The 12,911-nt window shown below is 43.3% G+C and overlaps 1 protein-coding gene across 1 annotated transcript; it reads left to right on the top strand.

The window, feature by feature from the left end:
• Positions 1–141: 141 nt before the first annotated feature.
• Positions 142–11,923, top strand: LOC118576388 (golgin subfamily B member 1-like). Its single transcript, XM_036176656.1, has 5 exons — positions 142–421; positions 8,302–8,396; positions 9,542–9,694; positions 9,872–10,024; positions 11,870–11,923. The coding sequence occupies exons 1-5, from the start codon at positions 274–276 to the stop codon at positions 11,921–11,923; spliced, it is 603 nt and encodes a 200-aa protein (XP_036032549.1). The 5' UTR covers positions 142–273.
• The last annotated feature ends 988 nt before the right edge of the window (positions 11,924–12,911 follow it).

Below are 12,911 nucleotides of genomic sequence, written 5' to 3'. Positions count from 1 at the left end.
TTTTAGGTTTTTTGAGACAAAATATCACTATGTAGCCCAGGCTGGCCCTGAACTCAGGATCAACCTGCTTCTTCTACATGAAGATTCCAGGCATGACTACACCCAACTAAAGCTACTAAAAAAGACAATTTAATACTTGCAGTAGATTCTATAGATAAAGTGAGAGACTGCTAAGAATTCTAGAAGCTCTGCTGTGTGGTTAGGTAAGGAGCATATTTTTGATATATCTGTCCTTATGACAAGTTTTCTGTCTTGTGTTTTCAGGGCTCTGAGATGTCAGATGTGGCCAGCAGAGAGCTCCATGCACAAGCACAAGAACAACTTCAACGCTACTTTATGGGAAGGGCCGTAGAAGAAAGAACCCAGCAACACAGAGAAGCTTTGATGGCTCAGATCAGCACCAACATTGAACAGTTGATGAGTATGCTCTGCTTCCTTCTGTCTCATAAAAGGAGTACCCCATGCAAGAGATGTGGCATCCACAATCTTTAGAAGGAACATGCCACAAATAGTCTGTCCCAGCTCTCAGGAGATCTTACACCATCTCAGTTTCAGTGATACAGACTCTAGTTTCTGTTTCAAATATTTTAGCTCCAGCAAAATTACTAATTTCAAAGATGTGCCCTACTAGCCACATTCTGTTCTGTAGTTCCTAAAGTCTTTTAATTTTTTCATATTTTAGAATAGACAATGACAGTAGTTACAGTGCAATGCACTTAATAGAACATTTATAACTTTTAATGACATGCTTTCACCAAGGTTTATATTTTTAAGCTAACTATATTTATTCTTTTATTTTTATTTTATTATTATTTTTTTTTTTTTTTTGATCTGAGGATCGACCCCAGGGCCTGGTGCATGCTAGCCATGCGCTCTACCCTGAGCTAAATCCCAACCCTTATTCTTTTATTTAAACCTAGAAGTTGCCAAGTATTTGGGATTGTTGCTTTCACCCACAACTGCAACTTTTGACTAGACATCTACCTTCATAGTTAGCAGTGACAACACATTCAGAGCTGGAACTCTGTCCTGTTCCTGACTGTAGCTGGGCCCCAGCTCTGCTGTATGCAGGTTGCTGTTTGCCTGGCACACTCTACTAACTCATTTACTTTCTGTTTGCTGCAGAAGCACCAAGTCTGAAGGAGGCAGAAGGAAAGGAACCTGAGCACTTCCTAAGTAGATCTAGGCCTGTGGCAGCCAAGGCCAAACAAGCCCATCTCACCACCCTGAAGCACATACAAGCCCCTTGGTGGAAAAAGCTTGGTGAAGAAGCAGGCGATGAGATTGATGTTCCAAAGGATGAGCTTAATATAGAATTAGGAACTCTATTTATTGGTGGAACCAAACCCCCCTAGAGGATAACTGAAAGCCAGCCATCTTAGGAGATTGTTAGTTTTGCCTCTGTTGCAACACTTGGAAGCAACAAGCAGAGCATTGCCTACCTCGCTGCCAACTCTTTCCCCTTTCTACCCAGTCTCCATTCACAAACAGATCTGTCAGCTTTTATTGTGGGACAGAAGTCAATGTGAAATTCTATTGTTGACATGTAATATGAAATTTCATTTCTGTTTTCTAACGAAAGCGTTTTTTTTTAAATAAGTATTGTGTTCTTGAAAAACTTGTCAGGATTATTTTAATTTTTCACATTTGTTATTCAGAATTTCCATTATTATTACTACCATTATATTTTTCACCTTGACAAAGTTTAGAAAAAGAAGTGGTCAATTAAAGGACATTTAATTATCTGAAAAACTGGAGAAAAGATATAAGGGAAACAGTTGGTTATAGTTCTTATATTGTATTAAACATACATTTTAAAAATTATGTGCATTGGTTTTGTCTACATGTCTGTGTGAGGGTGTTGGATTGCCTGGAACTAGAGTTAAAGTTGTGAACTGCCGTGTGGATGCTGGGAACTGAACCTGGAGCCAGTGCTCTTAACGCTGAGCTGCCTCTCCAAATTCCCCAAATAACGCATTTTTTAAAGACTGGGTGTCATCATTTAGCTCTGGCTGGCCTCAAACTCACAGAGATCTACCTGCTTCGGCCTTCCAGTGCTAGGATTAGAGGCATATGCAACCATGATTAGCTGTTGGATTTTTGTATTTCCTTTTAGAAATGATAAAATGGAACATAAGTTTAATTACTGTTTTTGTTTTCACTTTTATTTTTATTCGAGTATGGAGTGTGTCTGTGTAACCATGCAGAGGTCTGTATGCAAAAGATCCAGAAGAGGGTATCAGATTCCCCCAGAGCTCAAGGGGGTTGTGAGACACCAGACATTGGTACTGAGAACCTGACAGTCATCAGCAAGAGCAAGTGCTCTTAACTACTCAGCTATCTCCCCAAGTCCGACACTGTTTTTTAATGAAGTAGTCTTTAATTGGCCACTTTTTCTAACCTATAAGATGATATGCTTCATTGTTGTAGATTATACATGTGGTATATACAGTATACATTGTGTGTGTGTGTGTGTGTGTGTGTGTGTGTGTGTGGTGTGAGATAGATACTTAAATGCAACTTACATATTTGACAAATATCTGAATAAATGTTAAATTGAAGATGAAATACATCTGAAAGACACACAAGCTGTAGGAGGGTTTTGGGATGTCTATTTGGCGTAGGGGAAGATGAAGGGTGCCTTGAGAAAATAACTGTCAGAGGATTGGGTAACAGTAAACCAGAAGAGTGAGGCCATTTTTTAAAAATTTATTATTCTTTAATAAACCCTACATATATGCAATGCATTTTGATGGGGAACACTCTCACTTTCTCTTATTCCTCTCCCAGTTCCTCTAGAAAACTCCCCAGCAACCCCATCCTCCTTTCATGTCTTTACAAAACAAACAAAAACACTGAGCTTAATTAGAGTTGCCTGCATTTGCATGGGTGATGGCTTGTTTACCAAATTATGGGCAATTTACTAATGGTGGCATCATTGAAAAAGATTGATTCCCTTCCCCAACAGGCATTAACTGCAAGTAGCTATTTGGCTAGGAGTGGGGCCTCATGTGCTCCTCCATCTATGCTGGAATATTGACAAGCTTCATCTTGAGCAATATTATGAAAGTTACCATAGTGCAACAGCCATGTTACGTCCAGAAGGCAGCTTATCAAAGCACTTCTCCCTATCCTCCAGTTTTTAAATTCTTACTGCCTTCTCTTCTGTGACATTCTCTAATCCATAGTGGTGGTGAGTGATACTGATGTCCTTTTCAAGGCTGAGTACTTGATGATCCCTTATTCTCAGTCCTTTGACTAGTTGCAAATTTCTGTATTCACCTTTGCTCATGGCAAAAAGAAACATCACTAATCAGTGGGTGTACACATATTTACAAGGTAATGTGGAAACTTCCATCCAGCAAAACATTAGACATTCCTTCCTAGTGTCTATACCTTCCCAGCTAAGGGCTTTTGACCAGATTTACAGTACCAGACATGAATTCTCTTTTGTAGAGCATGCCTGAATCCAACCAGAAACGGGTCGGGTAACTCCCAAAACATCCATGCCATTGTTGCATGGTCGCACCAGTTGGGCACATCTATATGGTGGGCCAGTATTGTAGCATGAAGGGTCCACCGAAGGCTAAAACCAATGCTAACTTTTCTCTCCCAGCAGCCCACATCATCATTTCTAGCACTACAAAGGCTAGCCAGTTCCTCAGGTCAGTCCCAGTTTGAATTCTCTGTTCTGAAGGAGAGTGTGCGTGTTCTACCATATAGTTCTACCATCTAGTTCTGGTGGACAACCAAGAGCAAGTGAAGTAGCTTGTATTATCTGGGTTTCTGAGCCCTCCTTGACCAATAACTCCTAGGGAGATATCCCATACTTAGCACTGGGATTTGCTGAAGAACCCATGGGCATGGGAACAGCATTCTCCACCCATGCAAAGTACCTCTGTTTAAACTCCATTTTAGAAATCCCGTATGTCTTACAATTAGCTTACAAAGAAATCAGCTTGCAAATAAATTAGCTTACAAATAAAAAGTCTTCCCATAATCTTAGTTTGGGTTCGCTGTCTTCTCACCCCTTCCTAACATCTCCATTCCCATACCCTTTCCACTTAGACTTTTCTGCCTTCATTATTCCTCCTCCACACACATCTCCACCCTGCACTTTAACCCTCTCAATCCCCAGCATTTCTTCTCTAATATTACATGTGTGCTGCAGCATAGGCCATTTTTTGCCCTCAACTTTTCCTCACTATACTTGTAATTAGGGAAATGGTCATTCTTTTTTAAAAAAATAATCATCATCATTGTGTATGATGTGTGGATATGATTTCCACGGCACATGTGGAGGTCAGAGGACAACTTTTGTTTGTTTCTTCCCTTTCACCTTCATGTAGAGTCCAAGGATCAAAATTGGATCATCACATTTTACCTATGGAACCAATCTCATGGGCCCAAAATGGTCACTCTCCAAGAGACACCGGAGTGATGCAAACTTCTTTGGTTTCAGAGTACTATCCAAATGTCTTTGTGTAAATGGCATACCCATTTTATATGGGCAACATGTTCCTTGCCTATCAGTTCATATCACCATTGTCAAATATCCCAGGCAATCCACACATGATGTTGCACTGACTCCCACTGTTCTCCACTCTCATTTGGTGTCAGTTCCTAATTATTTGCTTTTGGGAGAGACGTTAGAAACACAGACTGACTCACTGAGCAGGCCGGCCTGGAATTCCATTTGTAAACCAAACTGATTTTGAATTCAGAAATCTGCCTGCCTCTGTCTCCTAAGTGTTTGGATTAAAGTCAAGTGCCACCACACCCTAAATTACCCATTTGCTATCTCAACCAATCTCTCAGAGCCAATGTGCAGGTGAGTTGCATTTTAAACCATTTTGAGTCTTTCATTAATTTTTTGAGGGTTTAAAGAGCTCAGCTCAGCTCTAATCTCTCCACATTTCCACATTTCATTTCCTTTGTAGTCACTGCAATTCTCTGTGAATAACCAATCTAGAACACCCATGAAAAGGTGGAGCCATACCTATTAGATAAGTTTCCAACTTCTGTATGGACATATCTTAAAACTGAAAGATCTAAATAAAAGTCTACAAAGAGATAAAATTTACTTTTTTTTTGTTTTGTTTTCTGAGACAGGATTTCTCTGTAGTTTTGGAGCTTGTCCTGGAACTCGCTGTGTAGACCAGACTGGCCTCGAACTTACAGAGATCCTCCTGCCTCTGCCTCCTGAGTGCTGCAATTAAAGGTGTGTGCCACCACTGGCCGACAAAATTTACTTCTTAGCCTGGGCTCTGCCCTTTCCCCCACAACCCTGTATGAATCAGTCTTTTGAAGTTTATTATATTACATTTAAATTAAAGATAATCACACATAACTTATTGCTTCAAGGGACATTTAGTACACCCTGTATACTATTCTGGGACCTGGAGATTACAACTGAGATCAAAAGAGGCAAAACCTCAGGATTTCTTAAACTAGTGATAAGACAATAAGATAGTTATGTTAGGTAGCAAAAGATAAACAGTAAATATAGGATCTACAATGTTAAAGGAACAGCTAGGAGATGTTACTGAGCTACTATTTGGGCCTGAAAAGATTACATGATTATTAGGGTGAGATTGCAAATAAAGTGGGATAGCTGAGTGCTTGGTGTATAATGAGATTCAGTAAATTGATATTAACATTCTTATGAAGAATGTCTGAAATCATTAGGAGTTGCCTAGGTTCTGCCCCCTCCGCCACCTTAGGGTGAAGGAGCACTTGATGAGTACTTTCTGTTTCTTGTTGGAGCTCCTCACTGACTCATCCCAGAGCCTGAGCCCTTAGATCTCAGTTTGCTCATCCCAGCTAAAGCGCCAATTTCCAACCCTTTACAATCTCTCTCACATCTTGATTGGTATCAGCAAACGATGCCTTGTGACATCAGGTTGTACTCCGAGTTCCATTACTAAAGTGCTGTTTGTCTTTGGCTAGCCATGTCTCTGATTCTCACTTTTTTTTTTCACCACAAAGTTAAAACGCCATGCTAAAGCAAGTTCAGGCTCTACAAGGGTTGATTTTCACACATATCCCAATACTAGCCGCTAGCGTCCCTAGTCCAAAACCTCCTCAGAAGCTGAGCCCACGGTGGCTACCAAGAACAATACTATGTGCAAAATCAGGGTAAACCTGAATTCCCAAACACCTGATCTTTGCAGAATACCCGCCCCTCGCATTGCCAAGCCTTTTTTGGATCTTCTTCCGGGTCACACCTCAACAGGGCCTCTTCCGCCATGCCTCTCCTTCCTAGATTCCATTGGTTGCGTCTTTGAAGAAGTGGAAGGTTTTAGGGCATTGATTGGTGTCGGCCATTGTGACACGACTAGTTACAAACAAGGCGAGTCTGGTCACCATGGTAACGCCCCAAGCGCGTCTTCGATACGTCGACCTCTCAGTTCCATTTTCCGTCCCACGGAGAGTGGTTGTGTCCCAGGGGCACGGCGGTGGAGGCTTTTAGCTTGGCATTTCCTAGCTGATGTGGCTTATGTAGGGCAGGCTGCAGCCTACTCGGCCGTGGCGGCCGTCTGCGGGTGAGTGGGGTCGGCAGGCTCCGCAGGGAGCTCCGCCACAGGCCTGCGGCGGGCCGCTGGCCAAGGGACACTGGTTGTGGCTGTGGGCCGGCCGCCCCGCCCCTCCGGGCTTCGCCGCCGTCACCTGCCAGGCCTAGGTGGGTCACCCGGTGCCCCCCGCCGTAAGCGGCCCGGGAGCACGGACACCCCGGCGGCCAGCAGGGTCGTTTCTCCCCCGGGGGTCCCCGGAGGCGGGCGAGCCGGCCAGCCCTGCGTGCACGGCCCTGTGTCCGAGCGGCCTCTGGAAGCCAGGCTGGGAACGCAGCCCAGGACGCGGGAGGGAGCCTGCCCCAGCCCTGAGCTCGGGCCCTGAACAAACTTTGTGCCCCGCGGCGGCCGCGGGACACAAAGTAGGCAGAGGACAAGGATGTTCCACGCATGATCCTGCTATGCTAACGGGTTGGGAAGAGGAGGAAGGAGAGTGGATCCAGGAGTCAGAGGTGTTCACAGGGAAGAGTCCGTCGAGGGGAGTTCTGGAAGAAAACAAACAAACAAAGAAAAACCTCGGTTTGGCTGTGTGGGGGTGTGTTGGTTGATGTGTCACAGGAATGCGAACAGGAGGGTGAGTCCCTTAGGCGATTGGAGAAAGTATTTGCCTGGTTTATTTAAAGCGTTGCAGTTGGTCTGTGGGGAGAGGCCCGTTTTGAGGGTGGGACGGATATTTAAAATCATGGATAATAAACACGTTGACTTTTGGAGATAGGTGGAAGCTCTCCAGGCGCTTTAAGGACGACTTTCCAGGTTTGGGCAAGATGACAGTGAAGGAGTTTGTAACTGTGTAGAGTCCTTTCTAGAAATATGAGTTCATAAGGTGTGGATGGTCGGAATGGCTGTCAAGGGTCAGGTTCCGGAAATACTGTTAGAAAAATGAAGCGATTTGGAATAGATACGGGAAAAATGGAAGAAAACTCAAAAGTTTCAGGGCTAAAAGTCTACCCAAGTGGTAGAGCTCCAGGAGTCCCTGGCTTGAAGCGTTGTGTAGTCATTACACTGCGTTTACTTCCTTGATCCTTCTTCCCGCAGTTACATTTGACTACATTAGTAGTTCCTGAACAGTTTTTTAATTGCATATGCTATAGGTAAAACACTTTGAGCCTCTTCCTCCTAAATATGTTTATTTTGTTTTATATATTATTAAGTACATAGTATATTTTGCATAGTGTGTGAATACCTCTGTAACTATGCCACATGTTTATAAAAATACAAACTAGGAGAATTAAGTGACAAAAAGAAAATCTGGCCCAACTCAACAGAATTTGAAGATCACATAGAAGGTGCTTCCTTGATTTCTCAAGACAATTGTCAGCATTTCTGAGGATTCCCACGCTTTTGTGGGGTGGGCTTTCCATTCTACTTACATCATGTGCTTGGAAATCAGAAAAGGGTACATCGGGAAGAAGGAAAACTTAAGGTTTTTGTTTATCAGTGGAAAAAAGGCATTAAAGACAGCCTTTAAGACATACTTGACAACTACGTCCTTGTATTCAAGGATTGTGTTCTTGCATTTTACTTTTCAAATTGATCCTGGTGATGGCACTTACAATATGGCACCTGAGCAGGACAGGATGTGGCTGTACTTTACACACCATCTCCTTACTTCACGTAGGTGATATGATATGGGTACTAATGCTTAGCGGCACCTGTCTGCAATACTCACCCTCTAGCAGCCTGTATCTGTTTTTACTGATTGTTGCATTTTCTTTTGTTTCACCCACAGAGATGCTGGGAGTTTTAACGGGATTAACGAGTACTATTGTTCATGAATTATCAAAATATGGTGTTGACCAGATCGTGACAGCTCCTTCAGAAGCTGTGAGTAACTCTGTCCAGATCCAAACCTATGAGACCTCCATTCTGTGTTTTTCTGAGGAGAATACCTTAAGCTAGAGGAATGTGAGCAACCTTCCCCATGCAAAGTAGAAGTGATGTTGAAGAAAACTCCTGCAACTCTGGAAATGGACCTCTGCTGAGGATTGTTAGCCCAAGAGCTGTGGGGACCTGAAACCGAGTCTAGACGAGCATGGAAAGATGGTGTCTGTTGGCTGCTTAGCCTGTTTAGGACCATGTTATCTTAAGAAGTCATTGTCACCATCTTCCTCCTCCAACTCCACCCCTTCCTCCCATTCTCCCTCCCCCTCCCACTCCTCCCCTCCCTCCTCCCACTCCTCCCCTCCTTCCTCCCACTCACTCCTCCCCTCCCTCCTCCCCTCCCCTCCCCCTGCCTCCTCCTTGGGAACATAACTCCTGTTCCTTGGGAAAGGTGTAAAGAATAAAGGGAGACTGGAGCACCATTTTTGTTTGAAAACATGTTGATTTCTATAAATTTGCTTACCTTTCTTGTAGTTTGCATTGTATTTCCCAACCCTTAAGGATTCAAAAGAAGTCCATGAGCTTTTGGAAAGACAAGCAGCAAGCTAAATGGTTAAGGGGTGTTTTTTTTAAGAATTTGAAATAACTTTTTATTTTTATTGTATTGAATTTATTTTGTTTGAGACAGGGTTGGGAAATACATTGTAAACTACAAGAAAGGTAAGCAAATTTATAGAAATCAACATGTTTTCAAACAAAAATGGTGCTCCAGTCTCCCTTTCCTCTTTACACCTTTCCCAAGGAACAGGAGTTATGTTCCCAAGGAGGAGGCAGGGGAGGGAGGGGAGGAGGGAGAAGGGAGCCCTTAGCTCATCTCTAATTTTAAATTTTGTGTTTCTCCACTTAATAGTATATAATCCTTGCCTCCCTTTATTTTCCTCTTTGATAAAATTAGAATAATAAAACTTTAAGTTAGATGAAATACATATTGTATTGTAATGGTGAGGAACACTGCTGTGGGATTAATTAGGCCTCAGTCTCAAAAGAGTAGAGTTGGGGAAAGGCTGAGGTGAGGATGTGCTAATTCCTGAGAATACTTAATGCTTTTCCCTGTGCATTATTTTTATTGTTTAATGTCTAAATACCAGGAATTACCCCATAAATCTGACATGGAATTAAATAATACCATCCCGGACAATGTTCTGGAACGGCTATCTGATGCAGAGAAGCTAGTGGTGGAGTTGAAGGAGATCATTCAGCAGAAGGACCTTCAACTCCTGCAGCAGGATGAAATTCTGCAGGTACTGTTGGTTGTGTGGCCACTGGCCGTGCACTTGATACAGGCAGATCATTCTCTTAGCCTGTTGGAGAACCTGGGTCTTGTTCTTAAGTACTGCAGGCCTGCCGCCTGCCAGAAGTAAGCTGTGTGCTAGGGAAACAGTGAGCATTCCTTTATTGTCTTCATTGCTCTGCCGCAGGAGGAACGAAAAGCTGCTGATACCAAAATTAAAAAACTGAAACTACACGCAAAATCAAAGCTTGTGTCTTTGAACAAACAGATGGAAAAATTGAAAGCACAAGGAGAGGCTGCTTCGCCTATGGACCCTCAGGCTGCAGAGCCGCTCTCTGAGGTATGAGGACTGGGTTGAGACTTGGTGTCTCCCTACAGAGCCTGGTTCCAGCAGACCAGTGGGCCAAAGTGATCCAGCAGGAGTGCTGCCCTCCCCTCCCAGCCTGTGGTCTGCCTGGACTGAAGGCCACATGGGGAGAGCAAACATAGAAGGAAATGTGGCCTTGAGTCTGCAGTTGCTACTCAGTCTCCCAGTCAGAATTTGCAAGGGCTGACAGGAAGAAATCAGTACTGAAGTGAGACAGAGAGGAGAAACATATACTTTGTGGATGTGTTTGATTATTGGTTAGAACATTAAACACTAGGATCTCTAAGATTTTCCTCCTGCTCTGAAGTCCTTTTATTCCTTAACTACTACAGAATGTTCTCTTTTCTGTCAGTGAATAATGGTGCATTAATGTTTCATGAACTGTGGGCTGAGTTTCCCGGCTCACCCTGCTCTCCCTGTAAGGGGGCTCAGCCAGGTTTATGGTTGCCACGAGAAAGCAGTGTCCAGTCAGGATGCAGAGGGACTAAGAAAGCTGTCTTTAGAAGAGCGTGGGGGTGTTGCAGTATACATTCTCCTCTCCTCTCTGTTCGGAGCCACATCTGGGTGGGTATGTAGAGAATGGGAACTGTCAGGTTGAGGGAGCATTTGTGCAGATTATGCTGATACCAGTGTGCCACTGCACACCGTGGTTGCAAGTGAGCCTAGACGTCACCTAACCATGGGTTGTGATTCTCAGAAATGTCAGCTCTGGCGGGAGTTGTTTCAGGTTCTGAGCCACAGCCTTGAGTACACTTGTTACTCCCAGTATCCTGCTTAGCCTTGCCTTTCAGGAACTAATGCTCAGGGGACATCACTTTTCCTTGTTTGCACTAGGGTATGGCTCAGTGGAAGAGCTCCTATGCAGTATGTATAAGGCCCTAGGTTCAATCCCTCTCACTGCAGGGGCATGAGAAGGAGGAGAAGAGAATAGGATTGTTTAACATCTCAAAGTTGATTTTAAGAGCCAGTAATTTCTTTGAATTCTTTTCCTTCTCTATGGTTCCTATGGCAACTCTCTTCCCCTAGCTGTGTAGCAGGCACTAACCTTTTTCTTTTCATGTTTATTCTTTCAGACTTCCCTTGAGTCATGTTGTTAGATTTTTTTTTTTACTTATCCATTTTAAGCTTGCTGCTTAACCCTCAGGCCTTCAGTGTGTCAGCATCCTATACCTTCATTTACTTTCCCTGTTAAATAAATGATGTCCAGCAGTCCCAGTCCATTCCAGCTGTCAGTCTCAGCAACCCTTTCACCTTGGTGTGCCATGGGGTGCTGTGTGCGTGTGTAGGGGTAGGAGGGGACCCAGCAACAAAGTGGGAGTATCAGAGGCAAGAAGAGAGTGTCAGATCCCTTGAAGCTGGAGTAACATGTGTTTGTGGGATCCATGGCTTGTTATGTGAGTTCTAAGATCCAGACTGTGGTCCTCATGGTTGTATAACAAGTGTTCTTAAACTGAGCTATCTTCCCGCCCAAAATTCATTGCTTATTATTATTATTATTATTATTATTATTATTATTATTATTCTTTTCTTTTCTTTTCTTTTTTTATTTTCTTGCTCCTGTCATTGTTTGATTTGTTGTTGTGGTTGGTTGATTGGTTTTGTTGTTGGTTGTTTGGTTGGGTGGTTGAGACAGGATCTCTCTGGGAAGTTCTAACTGTTCAGGAACTCTAGACCAGGCTGGCTTCTAACTCAGAGAGCTCCTTCTGCTTCTGGCTTCTAAGTGTTTCTGTCAGTTTAATAAAGCTGTAATTAAACATCTCTAAAGAGCAAATTGTGTAGAAGATAAAATATATATTAATTATAACTCTTTTTTTTGAGGAGGAGGAAGAAACTTTATTTGGCTTACATTTCTGCATTGCTGTTGATCCTTGAAGGAAGTCAGGACAGGAACTCAAAGAGGGCAGGATCCTGGAGTTAGGAGCCGATGGAGGAGTGCTGCTTACAGACTTGCTCTTCATGGCATGCTCAGCCTGCTTGCTTAGAGAACCCAGGACCAATAGCCCAGGGATCGCACCACCCACCATGGGCTGGGCCCTCCTCATCAGTAACTTATTAAGAACATGTCTGATAGCTGGATCACATGGAGGTGTTTCCTCAGTTGAGGCTCCTTCCTCTCTGATGACTCTAGCTTGTGCCAAGTTGACACACGAAACTATCCAGTGCATCTGACCCCTTGTCAATTTGACAGACAAACACGTCACTATTAAGCTACAACCCTTCCTTTCTTATTCATCACGAAATCTCACCTTAAAACTTCAATAACTTTGAAGGTCCTACAGTCTTTCCCAATTCAAACACATTAAAATTTCAGTCCCTTTAAAATAGCCAATCTCTTTTAAAATCCAAAGTCTTTTCAAATTGAAAGTCTCTCAACTATAGACTCCAATAACATACATTTCTACTTCAAGAGGGGAAAATCAGGGCTCAGTCCCAGTCAAGTCAAAGCAAAACCAAATTCTAACTGTCCTGTATCTGGGGTCCACTCACGATGGGCTGGACTCTTCTTAAGGGCTTGGGTTACTTCTCCAGCTCCACCCTCTGCAGTATACACAATAAAGTGATACAAATGCTACAAATGAAGAAATGAAAGTGGAAAAGATAAAACATGACCTCCAGGAGAAGGAGAAATTAGTGATTTGCAAGCCCAGCTTGACCAGGTACAGTCAGAGCAAGCCTTGCAAGTAAGAGTGAGTTACCTCATTATTATTAGGTTAAATTACTAACAGCCAGCAGACATACATGGTCAGTGTCTCTTTCTACACACCTGGTTGTATCCCCAGCACTCAGACCTCCCTGCCTGCCCCTTCCTTCCTTCCTTCATTCCAAGTCTAGTCTCTGTGTCAGAGCTTGCATTGGGGTG

Source organism: Onychomys torridus, unplaced genomic scaffold (genome assembly GCF_903995425.1).
Source record: "Onychomys torridus unplaced genomic scaffold, mOncTor1.1, whole genome shotgun sequence".
Taxonomy (NCBI): domain Eukaryota; kingdom Metazoa; phylum Chordata; class Mammalia; order Rodentia; family Cricetidae; genus Onychomys; species Onychomys torridus.
Note: the sequence above shows the minus strand (reverse complement) of the source record. Positions and strands in the feature narration are given on the sequence as shown.